Source organism: Salvelinus namaycush, chromosome 20 (genome assembly GCF_016432855.1).
Source record: "Salvelinus namaycush isolate Seneca chromosome 20, SaNama_1.0, whole genome shotgun sequence".
Taxonomy (NCBI): domain Eukaryota; kingdom Metazoa; phylum Chordata; class Actinopteri; order Salmoniformes; family Salmonidae; genus Salvelinus; species Salvelinus namaycush.
The window spans coordinates 21429963-21448493 of NC_052326.1; the positions used below are offsets into that span (position 1 = coordinate 21429963).

The window sequence follows — 18531 nt, forward strand, 5'->3', positions numbered from 1 at the left end:
TTCATTCTCTGATCCTTTGATTTGGTGGACAACATGTCAGTTCATGCTGCAAGAGCTCTGATCGGTTGGAGGATGTCCTCCGGAACCTGTCATAATTACTGTGTAAGTCTATGGAAGGGGGTGAGAACCAAGAGCCTACTAGGTTTTGTATTGAAGCCAATGTACCAAGAAGAGGACGGAAGCTAGCTGTCCCCCGGCTACACCATGGTGCTACCCAAGAGTGCTGTTGAGGCTACTGTAGACCTTCATTGCAAAACAGTGTGTTTTAATCATTTATCTGGTGACATGAATATGTTTAGTATAGTGTTATCTAACTTTTATCTAAATGTTTTAATGTTTTACCATTTTTATGAAATTCACTGAGGAGGATGGTCCTCCTCTGAGGAGCCTCCACTGTTCCTGCAGGAACTCCACCCTCGAGCATCCCATGTTCTGCTAAGCAAATGCACAAATAGTATAGTTTGATAAAGACCTTCAATAGGCTGATGATTGTATTATTACTGCTGTCTGGTCAATGCATATAATCTGATTTTTACTGCCTATGCGCTTCAGAAGTCTGTATATTATGAAGATTACGGTAAGGAAATTGTGACTCAGACACACCTCATGCTTTTCTGGTTTGGAAGGTGTAGTCAATAGTTACCACAGCCACAAAGTCATAAACCCCGCCTATTTCTACAATGTATCTTAAAATGTGATTTTAAACCTAATGTTAACGACACTTCTAGTCTTTTGCCTAACCCTATCTTTAAATTAAGACCAAAAAGCGAATTTTTGTTTTCATGAATTACAATATATTTGGACCGTGTGGCTGTGGTAATTAGTGGAAGGGCATCAACCGGGTCCGCGCCACCAACATACGAAGGACAGCGTCGACCCCGACCAGACATTCGCAACGCAGGCTGTAGTGGGACAGAAACATCGTAGAGCAAAAGATCGCGTATCCGTCGTCAGATTAACCTTTTCAGTTCTAATTGCCTCATCGTCTCGCATATTGCAGGTAAATTGCAATAGCTTTGGTGAGTGTATGTGTGCGAAACAACCAATAAGCCTATTATCAGTATTCCAGACAGACATTTTAAGACCCCGGCCCGAGACTACCATTGCACTACAGTAGTGTCGTCGCTTAATAATATTGCATAGCGTACTGCGGTAAATGGCTTCCTTTAGCATCATTTAGTGATGTCCGTTTTTAATGCGTGCGCTATTTTTGATGATAGCCTCAGATATGGTCGCGCAGTAGGCTACATAGTGGCTGTGAAGATCAGATGTTAGTCTCCCTCACTTTGCTGTGTTACTATGTTCTTGAAGGCTGTGGACAGAATATAAAAGTAGCCTATATTACAGCAATATGTCAAGTCGTATACCATTACTTTGTCATTTATTTGAAAGTTCATATCAAACTCATATTACTTAATGTATTGCCAATTTTGAAGTGCTTTTACATTTTATACCAGTACATCAACTTTACTTTAATTGAATATTGTTCAGATAGTGAGTAAATTAGTAATTCTTATTCAGGGAATAGACATGAACATGTTATGAGTTACTAAGAAATGAAATACTAAAATACTCAGTTACTAGGCCTAGACCTACTGCTACAATAAATCAACCTTCTGTTTCAGATTGTCTGGGGTGATGCTCTTCTAGAGCCTTTGGAAACCTGGCTCAACAAGGACACAACTTCACCATGTCAGCAACCATTCAGAGAAAGACTGGCTTGGCCAACTCTGCTGAAGCCAAGAAAACAGAGCTCAGAATTAATGAGAAGAAATGCTGTAAGTACTGATAAGTCTCCCAGAGAAAACTCTTCAATGCAGGAGAGCTGTGCACAGGCAGGGTCATGAGCAGGACGGCATCAATTCCTCTGCGGTCTGCGTGATTGCCTCAGGTTGTTTTGACTGGCACAGAATGAGTCTGCAGGTGATGTTTTGGCTTTATCTCTGAAAGATGTCCCTATGCCTGACATGCAACACATGTAGCTGATGCACACATTCTCAAGCAAATTAGTTTAAAAGAAATACAAGTGCATCAATAATATTGTGAGAGAATAGTCTTCTCTGAAAATGATTCCTTTGGGCATATTTTGGACAAATGATTCAGTCTCTTTCCACATCATATTTGTATAATGCATATTATATTGAAATATGATTATAATTAGCCCATATTCTGAACAGTATTCAGCCTATATGCAGTCCTGTTGTGTCCGTAATTGATATGAGAATAGCAAACTATGGCTTGCCAGTGCACTTTGATCTGTCCCTTTTCATCTGAGTATACAGTACATGGGAAATCAAGGACAAGAAATGAATCCAGTGATGTTTGATCACACCAACCAACAACTTTGATAGTTCAATTGTTTTGCCTTATCTACTGTATCTCATTTCATTGTCAGTGATGTGTATCATTTGTAGGTATACTGTATAGACAGTATACAGTAGTATCTGATTTAGTCCAATGTGAATGCACTATAGTATGTATGTCTGTCTGTCTTTTTGTTCAGCATGGGCATCCTACATGACAAACTCTCCCACAGTGATTGTAATGATTGGCCTACCTGCCAGGGGAAAGACCTACATGTCTAAGAAACTGACACGATACCTCAACTGGATAGGGGTGCCAACCAAAGGTGAGTGGGGAAAGACAACCTCTCTACAACTTTACATTTGAAGACATTAGACATGTCTGTTTAAGTCTTCCATTATGACAGACTATTGACTATTAACACTCTGGTTTTTGAGAGATCTTTAAATAAGCACATGACTCAACTTTAAATCACAAGTGTATTGTGGCCCACAAAGTAAGGTACTTTCATTATTTAGGTAACTGTCAAGTTTTAAAGCTCCTGAGAACTGAGACGCCCCATGTTGAATAGGATCCTACTTTAAACCAGTCCCATTTCTATGATAGGAGATAGTAGACACTGATAAAAGCTAGTCATAACTCTATTGTTGATGCCATTTTGTTTGTTTTGTAGTGTTTAACTTGGGTGTCTACCGCCGAGAGGCCGTCAAAGCTTACAAGTCCTACGACTTCTTCAGGCACGACAACAAGGAAGCCATGGAAATAAGGAAGTAAGTTACATTTGTTTTATTCATGCAGTGATATGCATGAGTCATACTGAAAAAGCAGTCACAACTGCTTTGCACACTTTAGTTCACATATGAGAGCCAAAGTTTTGTATAAATGGTAAAATGTTAGGAAAAAAATCATTAATCAAGTATTGTGTCTCCATCATCATGGTCAGATCTGAGTCAATCTCATTACTCCAGCAGTACACCAGGTTCTCTCATGCTTAATTTCACAGATTTACTTTGCAGGGTTGGCTGCTGCATCAATGGCTAATGAGTTTCTGAATCAACACACTGTCTGCTGTGCAAGCAGTTATTCAGTGTACAAAATACTCATATTCTATTAACAGAATACAGTGTACTCAGAAAGTATTCAGACCCCTTCCTTTTTTCCACATTTTGTTACATTACAGCCTTATTCTAAAATTGATTGATGAGGAAAAAAATGTATTCAATCTACATCCAATACCCCATAAAAACAAAACAAAAACAGGTTTTTAGATTTTTTTTGCAAATGTATTACAAATAAAAACAGAAATACCTTATTTACTTAAGTATCCAGACCCTTTGCTATGAGACTTGAAATTGAGCTCAGATGCATCCTTTTTCCATTGATTATTCTTGAGATGTTTCTACAACTTGGAGTCCACCTGTGGTAAATTCAATTGATTGGACATGATTTGGAAAGGCACACACCTGTCTATATAAGGTCCCACAGTTGACAGTGCATGTCAAAGCAAAAACCAAGCCATGAGGTCGTAGGAATTGTCCGTAGAGCTCAGAGACAGGATTGTGTATAGGCACAGATCCAGGGAAGGGTACCAAAAACATTCTGCAGCATTGAAGGTCCCCAAGAACACAGTGGCCTCCATCATTCTTAAATGGAAGAAGTTTGGAACCACCAAGATTCTTCCTAGAGCTGGCTGGCCACCAGGCCAAACTGAGCAATCGGGGGAGAAGGGCCTTGGTCAGGGAGGTGACCAAGAAACCGATGGTCACTCTGACAGAGCTCCAGAGTTCTTCTGTGGAGATGGAAGAACCTTCCAGAAGGACAACCATCTCTGCAGCACTCCACCAATCCACCAATCACATGACAGCCCGCTTGGAGTTTGCCAAAAGGCACCTAAAGGACTCTCAGACCATGAGAAACAATATTCTCTGGTCTGATAAAACCAAGATTGAACTCTTTGGCCTGAATGCCAATGTGGAGGAAACCAGGCACCATCCCTATAGTGAAGCATGGTGGTGGCAGCATCATGCTGTCGGGATGTTTTTCAGTGGCAGGGACTGTGAGACTAGTCATGATCGAGGGAAAGATGAACGGCGCAAAGCACAGAGATCCTTGAAAACCTTCCCCAGAGCACTCAGGACCTCAGACTGGGGCGAAGGTTCACCTTCTAACAGGACAATGACGCTAAACACACAGCCAAGACAACGCAGGACTGGCTTCGGGACAAGTCTCATTGTCCTAGAGTGGCCCAGCAGAGCCCGGACTTGTACACGATCGAAACATCTCTGGACAGACCTGAAAATAGCTGTGCAGCAACGCTCCCCATCCAACCTGACAGAGCTTGAGAGGATCTGCAAAGAAGAATGGGAGAAACTCCCCAAATACAGCTGTGCCAAGCTTGTAGCGTCATACCCAAGAAAATTTGAGTCTGTAATCGCTGCCAAAGGTCCTTCAACAAAGTACTGAGTAATTGTGATGTTTTTATTTTATTTTTTATTATACATTTGCAAACATTTCTAAAAACCTGTTTTTGCTTTGTCATTATGGGGTATTGTGTGTAGATCCATGAGGGGAGGAAAAACAATTTAATCCATTTTAGAATAAGGCTGTAACAAAATGTGGAAAAAGTCAAGGGGTCTGAATACTTTCCGAATGCACTTTCCGAATGCACTGCATGTGTGTGTGTGTATACACAGGGTCTGAGGGTCTGTATACACACACACACACACACACACACACACACACACACACCAGCTGCGGGATTCAAAATGAAATTTGCTTCGTTTTTCATAGTAATTTGTGATGGATTACTATTTTCCAACTAGCTGAACATTTTCTAAGCAAGCACAAAACTGTATCCAGTATAATCACTGAATGAGACATGCATCCAAATAGGCTCAGAAAGTGAATGTAGTAGTCTGTGTAGAGAATTGCCCTTTATGGACCTGTAAACAGCTTTACTGTTCTTGACATCACAGAATGCTGATCTAAATATACTGCTGCTGCTGTCACTCTTCTGCTCGTATGAGCCTTGCAAAATGTTGAATCGGTATGTTCCGTCACTGTTCTGTCAGTGTTACTATTCAGGTGTCGGTATAGAAGAAAGATAGGCATACAGTAGATCACTCTGGTCTTCTGGCCCGCTTCCCTTACAATCAAACACGAAATGAGCAAATAAATGGTACAGGGGCCGTTAAGATAAAGTATCTAAATAAAAAAAAGTATAGTAGTTTGGATTGCATACCTGCCCCCTTTGCTGCAGACCCACTTTTGAGCCCTTTTTGCTGCAGGCAACTGTAACTGTATTTCCCTCCTCTCCCACAGACAGTGTGCCCTGGTAGCCCTGGAGGATGTGAAGGGATATCTAACTGAAGAAGGTGGACAAATCGCTGTACGGCATTTACTCTCTCATTTTGGTTCTTTTTTTGTCTACTCGATATATTTCACACCAGTCCATCAGTTTTGTGATGTTTGCTTTGCTTTGATTAGGTATTTGATGCAACAAACACAACAAGGGAGAGGAGAGACCTCATTCTTGATTTTGGGAAAGAGAATGCATTCAAGGTAACATGCAATGTGCTAAATTGCCAAATATATTTTTGTGTTTGAATTGTATCTCCATATAACATTACTCTGTATTATGGACAGCCATTTAATATTGAGATGAATCTGATAGTGTATGGTCATGGGACTCTGCATCCATCCCTGTGGTGAGGCAGTATATTGTTGTAGTCTGAGCTATTTTCTTTCCAACAGGTGTTCTTTGTGGAGTCAGTGTGTGACGACCCAGAAGTCATTGCTGCTAATATTCTGGTATGTTCCGATGTCGCCATGTGGGATTGTAATGCTTTACTATGACCCCAGGCCACGGTCAAAAGTATAACCTATTTATACACTGACTATATCTCTGCTATGTGACTGACGACTCTCGTTGTTTCTTTGCCCACATTCTAATGTGTTATATCTCTATACAGGAGGTGAAGGTATCCAGTCCAGACTACCCAGAGAGGCACAGAGAGAGAGTGATGGATGACTTTCTCAAACGCATAGAGTGCTATAAGGTTACATACCAACCTTTGGATCCCGATGATTATGACAAGTAAGAATGACCAAAGCATATTGTTTATCTCAGTGTTTTGCATTTGAATAGGAGTTTGCCAGGTGGGCTCCGTAGCATTTTTTGGTTGGGGGCCCCCCACCTCGTGGCAACAAAATATAGTGGCTCCCCCTCTTGATGGTGGATAGATAAATGTACTGTAATTCTACCCATTTTGCCTGTGGTGGAGAGAAATGTTTGCAATTGTATAACACATTTCATCTAATTATACTTTTCTTTTTTCATGGGGCAGAGAGAAAAACAGTGCAGTTTTAAAGCTAATACCCTGCAATTCTACACATTTTGCCATGACTTATGCCATGTTAATATGATATCTGAGTGGGAATGACTAACAAAATCAATGAGTTCCCCCTGGAGGTCAGGGCACCTGGGCACGTGCCCTGCGTGGTATTCGGCCATGATTACTGCAAGTTTAGATGGCTGTCTAGACTAACTACAAATTCAAAAATTGATAGCTGACATGGCTGAGTGACATAAGAGAGAAACTGCTGATGGATTACCAATTTTAGAAATTGCACCTGGTGTTTTTCTACTATTCTTTCTCTCAGTTGAAACCCCAACTGAGTTGTTTTATTTTTTTTTGTCCGGGCCCCCTAGTGGCCGGGCCCCTAAGCAACCACTTGCCTCAATTAAAGGCAATAACTGTTCATACGGATCATTTGTTGTTATACTTAGTAGGCGTTAACAATAATTCTTCAGAATTCCTGTAAATTTGCTGCAACAGTTCAGATGTAAGCCGCCAGGTGGAGACAGAATACAGACAATTGTGTTACTGTGTATCCCGTAGGGACCTATCCTTCATCAAGGTGGAGAATGTGGGCCGGCGCTTCCTGGTGAACCGGGTGCAGGACTACATCCAGAGTAAGATAGTGTACTACCTCATGAACATCCAAGTGCACTCTCACTCCCTCTACCTGTGCCGGCATGGAGAGAGCAATCACAACATGGAGGGCCGTATCGGAGGTGACTCGGAGCTCTCCCCAGGAGGAAAACAGGTATGTGTCCTGTCTGCCATAACGGTTAGGCCCACTCTTGAGAACACAGTCAGCATGACACTGACCCCTGTATTTGAGTCAGTGGACACTACCAGTTTCTATTTCGATTTAGTTGCAGCTAATGGAAAATACTAATTAAAGCTCCTGTACTTTGAATTTGAATAAACACTGGTAATCTGATCATGTAATTATATACTCTTAAATAGTTAATAGCCTGTTTACGACTATATACAGTAAAAAGTACCCTGATGGATGGGCTTGTTATTGAAACTAATCTCTTCACTAGTTTTACGGTATCTTTCTCCTTTGCCCCCTCTGGTCCAGTTTGCTCATGCCTTGCACAGCTTCATTGAGGAGCACAAACTGTCTGACTTGAAGGTATGGACTAGCCAGCTGAGACGCACCATCCAGACTGCTGAGGAGCTGATTGTGCCCTACGAACAGTGGAAGATCCTCAACGAGATCGATGCTGTCAGTACTGACTTCACCTCTGATCTCTCACTTATCACTGGTCTAACATAATTAATACCATGAGGGTTTAATTTAGGTAGACACCTTTTGTGATGAAAATGAACTTGTTCTGTGATAAAGGACTTGTAATATTCCTTGTTTGTATAATAATTAATGATTTATCATTACCTGTCAACTCAACTGACAAGGCAAATTTTCCAGAGTTTTCTCTTTCCTGTCTGTTAGGGTGTGTGTGAGGAGATGACCTATGATATGATCCAGAAATCCTTCCCAGAAGAGTTTGCCCTGAGGGACCAGGACAAGTACCACTACCGCTACCCAGGGGGAGAGGTAAAGTCCTACCCTCTTACCACTTTTCTGAGGCCCTGTTCTTGGCAGGGTGAGGGATCACTAAGGCTCAGTGTGTCCCCTCTCCCTCCCTGTAGTCCTACCAGGACCTGGTGCAGCGGTTAGAGCCTGTCATCATGGAGCTAGAGAGACAGGGCAACGTGCTGGTTATCTGTCACCAGGCTGTCATGCGCTGCCTGCTGGCCTACTTCCTGGATAAGAGTGCAGGTGGGTGAGCACACACCGCACAGTACTTTTACTGACAGTTTCACAAACACCAGAGGTAATGACACTTTATTTTGTCTTTCATAGATGACCTGCCCTACCTGAAATGTCCACTGCACACAGTGCTCAAACTCACTCCTGTTGCATATGGTAAGTCTTTGTGTTCATTAAATGCTGAACAAATTGTTCTGACAATTATTTTATGCATGTTCACATCTGAGTTCCTGTTCCTCTATCACCACTTGTCGTTTGTATTGCAATTAGGAACGGGTCACATCAATTTCTCTGCAACTTTCCCCAGGCTGTAAAGTGGAAATGTTTTATCTTAATGTGAAGGCAGTGAACACACATCGCGACCGACCACTTGTGAGTAACATTGCACGTTATCCTCAGTGGCAAGGCTCTGCTCTGTTCTGCTCACATATCACATGCTTCACTGAACATTTTCTTGGTTATTTTTCCTCTTTAACCAAACTAGCTCAAGCTACAGTATGTCTGGTTAAATGAGTAGTTAGTGTGACTTTATATTTAACTTGGAGGCAGCTATAACTGATCACATTTCCCTGCTTGCAAACACCACCACCAATGCTCTGGTCCCCTTTAATAACTGACTTGTATTGATGGGTGTACAACACAGTGTGGTGCAAAGGACAACAGCCTTTGCACCATAACCTTTGCCCTCTGAAGTTGCTTTTAGATTGTCTTTTTTTGCAGAATCACCTTTTTCTTGTCCAATAGCATTTAAAAAAAAATGTGGGTGGTGGTTGGTCAAGGAAAACTATTGTTCGATTGCTGTATTTTGGGGAATTGTCCCAGTAACGCTGGGTGTGCTCAGGTCTTTTTCTTTAATGCACCTGGTGTTTCCCCATCTCCAATCAGGATAATGTCCCGAGGGACCCAGCTCCCATGCTGCTCCGGCGGAATAGTTATACCCCCCTGTCCAGTCACGACCAGTTCAAGCGGCCCAGGCTCTACAGTGCCGGAAGCCGGCCCTGGCTCCCCGAGATGCCAGAGGGGATGCTGCAGCAAAGCCAAGTTAGTGTCAAAAATTGGCACCCACTTAATGAATCACTCTTAATTCAACTCGGTCACATCCCTCTTCCCACCTGCCACCCCCACCCCACCCCAAGCCAATCCCTCTTTATCCTTAGCATCCCCTTACCCTTAAATCCCCTTGATAATCCAGACATGTTGTGGTCTTGTTGGTGGCTTCTCCTCTTTATATTATGTCTGTCTCTCCCCCAACATCAGCTGTTTGTCTTGCATGGTCTCCCTTTTTCTTCATAGGCTGTATGTCTCCAGCTTGAATATGCATAGCACTATTCCTATCCCAAACAAACTGCACCACTTACCTCTTATACTCATTTACGTCTTCTGAAAACCATTCCAGAAGATACACAGTTAAAACGTCTTCCAGTAAGCAGGTGTTATACATTAGTCAGTTAAATCCATCTGGTGATCCTAGGAGAAGCATGCTCTGTACAACAATTAGCTTCAGAGCTCAATACCACACAAGGACAGTAAATATAGACATGTTGATGTTTTGAGATGCATATTCAAAGTTTCTTGTTGTGGTGCAAGTGTGTTGGTTCAATTTGGTTTGTTGTGAGTTCAGTACTATAGCTAGTCCCCCCATTTGTGTCTCTTCCTTTTGTCCCTGTCTGTCTGTCATTACAGCCTCGTATAGGAAGCTGTTTTCTGTGAGTATTTTAGATATATTCCTGCAGAAAGTTTCTGTTTAAGCAATAGGGCCCAAGGGGGTGTGGTATATGGCCAATATACCACGATTAAGGGCTGTTCTTATGTACGACGCAACGTAGAGTGCCTGGATATATCCCTTAGCCATATATTGGCCATATACCACAAACCCCAAAGGTGCCTTATTGCTATTATAAACTGGGTAGCAACATAATTATAACAGTAAACAAGTAATTTTGCTTCTACGCATGGTATATTGTCTGATATACCACAGCTTTTAGCCAATCAGCATTCAGCGTGCTAATTACCCAGTTTATAATTTCATTTATTCACATGAGACGTAATCTCAAACAATGGATTATGTATCACCTTTAAATAATATCGACATACAGTATGATGGAATGCTGTATCATAATTTTCAGTTACTGATAGTACTAATCATTTTGTTCCCTCTTTGTAGTATATTGATGATGGTGTATCATGAGAAACATTTTCCCTAGCAGAGATCTCTGTGCATTGGTTTTTCTGAAGCAAAACACTAGTAGTAATGTAAGACCTGTCTTTTCTTTTTAAGACAATGATTAATCAGACTGCTCTGAAACGTGTTAAGACAGTGATAGAAAAGAGACCAGGAATATTATATGAGTCATGTCTGTTCTGTTTGAAGGACTCCCTGTGTGAAGGAGTCAACTATGACAGCCCAGAAACTAGTGGCTGTTTCCGCTTCTGAGTGACTACGAAGTCACCTTCATGTTCAGCTGGTGCCTCTATCTCCCTGTGACCCTGAAGCTCATCATCCTCTCCTCCATTTCTCTGCATGCCAAACCTCTGGAACAACTGGTAGAATACTGTAACAAAAAAAGCAGTTTTAGAAACATCTCAAGGATGATCATTGGAAACAGGATGCACCTGAGCTCAATTTCGATTCTCATAGCAAAAGCTCTGAATACTTATGTAAATAAGGTGTTTCAACCTGTTTTTGCTTTATCATTATGGGTTATTGTGTGTAGACTGCTGAGGATTTTTTTATTGATTTAATTCATTTTAGAATAAGGCTGTAACGTAACAAAATGTGGAAAAAATCTAGTGGGCTGAATACTTTCCGAAGGCACATATATATATATATACTTTTAGATTAGAAGTTAGTCCAGTGCTCTTTAAAAGTTGAATTATTGTATACTGAAGTTGTCACATTTTATTAATGTTGCAAGTTATTTCCTGTGCCTTTTGGGGCATGCTGAAAGCCTTGCTGGAAACTCATCTGTTCTGTGCATAATAAATATGTGTATAATCATACACATGAAGGTTCCAAATAAATGTCAAGAGGTGTGACTATATATTTGATAGTTTTCCAAGGATAGCCTGCTCTGCTCAAGAATGTACTGTATTCAATACACGGTGGCGTGAATTTTAACATGCCAAATGTTGCCTGTTGATATGTACTTCATTGCATCAATCAGCTAGTTTAGCATTGTTGAATTGTATTTAAGACGTTTCTCCAGTAATTGTATTAAAGAGTCAATGAAGATATAAAACAGGTGTAATTGTTCTCTCCTTTTTGTGTGTGAGTTTTGGGGAAGGAGGTATCAGGTTTCAAGTTCATTCCCTACTCTTTGTATGGCTCAAGATAACTATTAAGCACTACACACACAACTCAGGTCATGTCACTTCAAATGCATTATCAGAATATTAACTATATGAGGCTTTAATATTTCACTGTAATTTGTATTTGACAGATGTATGTACTTGACATGCAGACTGTACAGACAGTGAGTCACGTGGCTTGCTGTATAAAGCAAGCAGACAGGCATCGAGGCATACAGTTACTGTTCGATTGAACTTTAGAATGGTCAAAATTAGTGACCTAAGCGATTTTGAGTGTGGTATGAGTGTCGGTGCCAGGCGTCCCGGTTCCAGTATCTCAGAAACGGCCTCCTGGGCTTTTCACGCACGACAGTGTCTAGGGTTTACCGAGAATGTTGTGACAAACAAAAAACATCCAGTCAGCAGCAGTCCTGTGGGCGAAAACGGCTTGATGAGAGGTCCAAGAAGAATGGCAAGATTCGTGCAAGCTAACAGCGGGCTGCAAACAGGCAAATAACGTCTCAGTACAACAGTGCTTTGCAGAACGGAATCTCGGAACGCACAACTCGTTGGTCCATGTCACGGGTGGGCTATTGCAGCAAATCAAATAACGTTTTATTTGTCACATGCGCCGAGTACAACACACCTTACCGTTAAATGCTTACTTACAAGCCCTTAACCAACAACGCAGTTCAAAAAATGACTATATATTAAATATTTAATAAATAAACTAAAGTCCAAAAATGTAAAAGTTACAAAGTTACATAACAATAACGAGGCTATATAAAGGGAGTACCGGTACCGAGTCAATGTGCGGGGGTACAGGTTATGAAGCTGGTTGAGAAAATGCCAAGAGTGTGCAAAGCTGTAATCTAGGCAAAGGGTGGCTACTTTGAAGAATCTCAAATATAAAATATATTTTGATTTGTTAAACCCTTTTTTGGTTACATGAGTCCATATGTGTTATTTCATAGTTTTGATGTCTTCACTATTATTCTACAATGTAGAACATAGTACAAATAAAGTAAAACCCTTGAATGAGTAGGTGTGTCCAAGCTTTTTGCTGGTACTCTGCACTATGACATTGCTCATCCAAATATTTCTATATTTCTTAATTCCATTCTTTTACTTTTTAGATTTATGTGTATTGTGTGTTGTTAGATATGACTACACTGTTGGAGCTAGGAGCACAAGCATGTCCCTACACCCGCAACAACATCTACTAAATACTGTATGTATGTGTATGCGACCAATAGGATTTGATTTGATTATATTTTTAACTGATAATAAAATGAATCAATCCCCTCTTCAGGCCAAAAGAAAACAAGCTTGTGTATACGTCATATTTGTGTATAGTAACAACATTACGAACGACACAGTTGTGACGTTGTACACTTTAGAGACTGTCATTGGATATTGATTGTTCGCGCCGCGGCAGGGTAACACTTTTCATCAGGTAAGCAAATAAATAATGGTCAATTATTAATTAAACAGGTTCATTACGTAGCATTGGTGTCTATGAAGCTAGTTATGTAAAGCAAGGCTGCAGTGTCGTTAGTTAGTGTAAAGTACCATATTTATATATTTCTTAATTCCATTTAACTTTTAGACGTGTGTGTATTGTTGTGAATTCTAGATACTTCACAGTTGAAGCTAGGAACACAAGCATTTCGCTACACCCGCAATAACATCTGCTAAATATAAGTATGTGACCAATACAATTTGATTTGAACAGTTTAGCCAGCTAGCTTAGTAGCCGTTTGCTAGCCAAGCATTGGCTAGCAAATGGTAGCTAGTTGTCAAGCTAGCTAGCTAACTACCAATCAGTTCATCAATGATATTGCTCATTCATAAATATCAGACAGTTTGAGTTTACCATTTTAATTGAAGCCAGATAGCCAGCTCGTCTAGTATTGTAGCTAGCAGAAGAAGAAGGTGTCCATAACATGCTAGCTAGCTAACTTGCTAACTGGTGACTGTGCTGCTAAAACAAAAATACTCTTGGGAGTGGCAGAACAAAGAAATTGTTGCAGTCAGTTGTTTTGCTTGCACTGCTGTGATCAGCAGTTTAGCCACTTGTTTAGCTCCACCAAAGTGTCATCAGCATGGTGTGACATGAAACAAATAACTTTTTCATTAGAAATGTAAGTAAGTCTAGCTTCAAGGTTCCTTGGTCTGAATAAACTAGCATACACTTCACAGGCTTGTAGGTGACTTACAACTGAAGATGATCCCTTGTTGAATGGTGTTTTTTCCTCCCACAGTTTAAGGACCCCCAGGATGTTGCGTCTGCGTTGTAAAACCAAAAATGGGAGCCACATAATGCAGGGCCTGACCCACCAGTCCAGTGTGCAAGAGCTGAAGAGCAAGGTAGAGGAGCTGACTGGTATTCCCTGTGATGTACAGAAGATCATGGTTGGCTACCCTCCCTCCAGCTTGGACCTCCGAAACAGAGATGCTCACCTAAGGGACTACCCTATCAAATCAGGTAGGCTATGGTGTCTCTTCTTACTTGAATAAATCAAATGTTACATTCACACAGCTGGATAGACTTCACCCTGCTATGTCATGGCTGCATTTGATTCAGAAAATGACACATTTGTTGCAGGAGACACTCTCATTGTTGAGGAGAAGAACAAGATGAAGACCCAGACCATAAATTCAGCTGTAACCAAGGGACCCCGTCTGGAGTCTCCCCCGGTGCTGGCCAGACGGGTCGTTCCAGCAGACAACTCCTGCCTGTTCACCAGTGTCTCTTACGTGGTAGAGGGGGGGGTATACGACCCAGCTTGTGCCCCCGAGATGCGAGGCCTCATCACCCAGATTGTGTCCAGCAACCCCATGGCTTACTCTGAGGCGGTGTTGGGAAAGACCAACGAGGAGTACTGCACCTGGATCAGACGTGACGACACCTGGGGCGGAGCCATCGAGGTGTCCATCCTGTCTAAGTTCCACCAATGTGAGATCTGTGTAGTGGACACGCAGACGGTGCGTGTGGATCGATTTGGTGAGGACGCTGGCTACCACAAACGCGTGCTGCTCATCTACGACGGCATCCACTACGACCCACTGCAAAAGGAGACGCCCGGCTCCGACGCTCCACCCCAGACCATCTTCTCCACCACAGACGACATCATCCTGGCCCAGGCCCTGGAGCTGGCGGATGAGGCGCGAAGGAAGCGGCAGTTTACGGACGTCAACCGCTTTGCCCTGCGCTGCCTGGTGTGTCAGACAGGCCTAGTAGGACAGAAGGAGGCCCGGGAACATGCCAAGGAGACGGGCCATGCCAACTTTGGAGAGGTGTGAGTCAGAGCACTTCCTCACAACCACCACGAACCACCATGCCCCCACATCTTACAACTCTGTGTGTCTGTATGATCCTCTACCTCACTTGATCCAGCATCAGACACTGTGTTCAGTCTTACCTGTTCAGTATTACAACTACATCTGTCAGCTCACAGGCTACTTTACTGCAAGGTTATGAGCTCATGAAAAATATCCTGTATAATTGTTTTGGGGTCATTTTTAGTCTCACCCAACACATAGTGGGTGATTGTTCGTTGAAGTGTTGTTGCTCAGCAATGTAGCATGTGTTCAGTTTGTCGACACTAATGGAGCAGAAAACTTTCTTAACAGACCTGGAGATGCCTGAAAATGCCTTACTTTGACAGTTGATTTGTGGCATAAAAGGTTTAGTATGGCTAGACTCCAGTACTACCACAGAAATCAGAAAACTTTTTCTGGGGCCATTGTGGCATGATACATGTTTGGTTTTACACATCAATGACAATATTAATTTAAAAGGTTTTGTTTGTAGATGCCTCACCAGTACTTGAAAAAAGTGAAAACTGTTGCAAAAGATCAAATATAAACCCAGTTACTTGGTAGAAAAGCTGTTCTTTCATTGTTTTACAGTGGCAATGTCTTTAATATTAGATAATAGCGGAGTTTAGCTAGATTCCTTATAGGTCAATACAACCCTAAATTCTTCAATGGTGCTGTGACAAGCTTATTTTCCAAATGTAGGCTATTACTGAATTAGTTATTTTATGCCGTGTGAGGTGTCTGCACCTTGGTGTGAAACATTAATATTTAATGCAATTATTATTATGCCATGGCACTCTGCCATTAAAAGGCCTTGGCATTACCCATAGTGGGATTGGTTTTTCTTTATTTTTTTGTGTTTTCTATATGGTGTAATTTTATTTACTGAACAAAAAATTTGAATTGTTGTATTTTTGAGCTTTTAATCTTGGAATTGATAGATGAATAGACTTTATGATATATAATGTAAATCTAAGGGATGAATCCTCTTACATTTGCAGTTCAGGTACTGTCTACACAATGTGCTTTGCATCTCAACATTCACTTCATGATCGTGTTTTTTGTTTTTATCTCCCATTACCCTCACTCATATTGTTGGACTATTGTGAGGACCACCAAGTGTTGTCATGTTGAACTATGTATGTTACATCTAAATGCATGTCAGAGGAAGACTGCGACTCTTTATTATACTTTCACCAATGAAAGCCACCTCGGCCTTGCTCTTGCCTGGAAACCCGATGTTGAATTGCATTGAATTCTACGCCGGGCAGAAATGACTGTTTTAATCAGGAACGTTTCTTCCCACGACCTCTACCAGCCAGAATGTTGAATAAATTTATATTTTAATGTACTTTACTGGTTGTCCATGCGGTTGGTCCTTTTGGCGGTAGGAATGTGAGACTATATTCCACAGGAAAGTATAATTACATAAGCTTTTCAAAGCACTGGTAGTGGGTTCAGATTTCTATCACCTGAAGCATGCGCACAAAATAGAAATGCATGTACAAGATGCATGCATACTTGCCAAGCTTATGCATGTGTTTACATGGTTCTGCGCATGCTTCAGGTGATAGAAATCTGCACCCACTACCAGCACTTTGAAAAGCTTATGTAATAATATAGTCCTGTGGATATATATTGTCTCACATTCCTACCACCAAAGAACAAATCGCACCGACAACCGGTAAAGTACGTTAAAATGTCATTTTATTCAACATTCTGGCTTGTAGATGTTGTGAGAGGAAACTTTCCTGATTCAAATGCTCATTTTTGCCCGATGTAGAATTCATTGCAATTCAATGTTGGGTTTCTTGGCAACCCTTGCTATTGAAACGGAGTGTAGAAGACGTTGATATAGATAGTTGAACCCTTTGAACATGAATTCGGACATTTCTTCAAGTGGTTGGTAATGTTACTGGCAAAAAGATTCCTCCCATTATTTTTGTTGGCAGAGACCAGTGTAATGGTGAAAGGCTGGTGATTTGGGGTTTTTCCCCATCAGACTACTAATACAGTCTAAAAGCTCTCGCACATCTATTCCCATTTTTCTAAACAAAATATATCTTTTAGCTTTTGTCAGCTGGTCATAAACAGATACCAAAGTGTCCCTTTCAGAAAACTCGTGACTTGTTATTTATAGAAAATGTATCATCACTAGAAATCTTGTCTTACAATGAAATACTCTGGGTCAGGGCCGAGTTTGTGTGGTAGCCTATACTGCCCTACAAAGGCAAAATGCCGTAACTACGAAGTTGGTCAAAAATATTTTATCTATTGTAATTGCCAGGTATGTTTTCTGATTAATGTGGTATTTCGTTTCCTGACACAAGAAGTCAATTGATCAGAATATATAATGGTGTATCAGAAATTGCTGTCTCTAGACAGAAAAAGACTGAAGACAGATTTTGATGTTGCCTGTTCTTGCTTGGACTTTCCAAAGCCTTTGACGTGTAAGAGGTATGGGTCTGGGGCATGGTTTTAGTACAGAGCTCTCCAACCCTGTTCCAGGAGAGCTACCTTCCTGTAGGTTTTCACTCCAACCCCAGTTGTAACTCACCTGATTCAGTTTATCAACCAGCTAATTATTAAAATCAGATTAGGTATGGAGTGAAAACCTACAGGACAGTAAGTAGCTCTCCATGAACAGGGTTGGAGAGCCCTGTTCTATTGGGTGTTGATGTGATTACATGGATGTTCAAGAACACTTTCAATGAATGTTGCACACAAAGCACTACAGAGAAACTGAGTTTACTTGATTTTTCACAATAAAAGTCACCATTTAGGAGATTATTTGAGTGAATGTGTTTTTGTATTTGGTTTCAGATTCTAATGTGCTTTAAGTCCTGCAAATTGATACCATGTTGTCAACCAATGAATGATCTATCCCTCTTAGCAATAGTACCGCTGCCATTCACTGTTAACCTTTTGCAATGTAGGCTACTCTGTTCTAACAGTGTATGAGGATCTCTGTCAGGCTTTAGTTTCATGTTTTAAAGCATATCTCTCTGATGGGAGAATGTAATGTGGAGCTATATGACAGTAACCCTAGACACCATCAGTAACTGAATACAGTAATGCATATCTGTTTTCCTTATGATAAATTGCACAATACAGATGGGATTCATTTGCAGGATGTCAGCAAAAAGGCCTAGCCTAGGCCGCCGCTAGTGGGTGTTAGATATCGGAGAACTAGTGGCTGCCTAGGGAACAAAAATGGTAATGCTATTGTAGTATACTTGTATTTAAATATTGTACAATTTGGGGCTCTATTCACGCTGTAAAATTGAAGTGTCACAGATTCTGCGATATAAATTTAAAGGTAATTTCAGATTGAGCCAACATATGCAGTGTTTACCGTGAATACTGTCTCTGCTAAAGCTGAAACATTGCCTTTAAATTTCAATTACGTAAAGCTGAATTTCTGCAATGCGGATTGAATAAAGCCCTAAATCTTGCTCAATTTAGTTAGTAGACTAACTTTATAATTAT

At 41.1% G+C, this 18531-nt stretch overlaps 2 protein-coding genes across 3 annotated transcripts; both read left to right on the forward strand.

The window, feature by feature from the left end:
* Window positions 1–1650: 1650 nt before the first annotated feature.
* On the forward strand, window positions 1651–11063 carry LOC120065119 (6-phosphofructo-2-kinase/fructose-2,6-bisphosphatase 2-like). Of its 2 annotated transcripts, XM_039015855.1 has the most exons (15): window positions 1651–1778; window positions 2504–2629; window positions 2978–3074; window positions 5626–5692; window positions 5791–5865; window positions 6058–6114; window positions 6276–6400; window positions 7206–7413; window positions 7738–7884; window positions 8110–8214; window positions 8310–8439; window positions 8524–8586; window positions 8738–8802; window positions 9316–9471; window positions 10802–11063. In XM_039015855.1, the coding sequence occupies exons 1-15, from the start codon at window positions 1691–1693 to the stop codon at window positions 10862–10864; spliced, it is 1572 nt and encodes a 523-aa protein (XP_038871783.1). In that variant the 5' UTR covers window positions 1651–1690; the 3' UTR covers window positions 10865–11063. The 2 variants fall into 2 exon arrangements, with proteins under 2 accessions (XP_038871783.1, XP_038871781.1); XM_039015853.1 differs by having other exon boundaries at window positions 9316–11063.
* A 2071-nt stretch (window positions 11064–13134) lies between these two features.
* Window positions 13135–16446, forward strand: LOC120065120 (ubiquitin thioesterase OTU1-like). Its single transcript, XM_039015856.1, has 3 exons — window positions 13135–13174; window positions 13983–14206; window positions 14327–16446. Exons 2-3 carry the CDS (start codon window positions 13999–14001, stop codon window positions 15022–15024), a joined length of 906 nt encoding a protein of 301 aa, XP_038871784.1. The 5' UTR covers window positions 13135–13174; window positions 13983–13998; the 3' UTR covers window positions 15025–16446.
* The last annotated feature ends 2085 nt before the right edge of the window (window positions 16447–18531 follow it).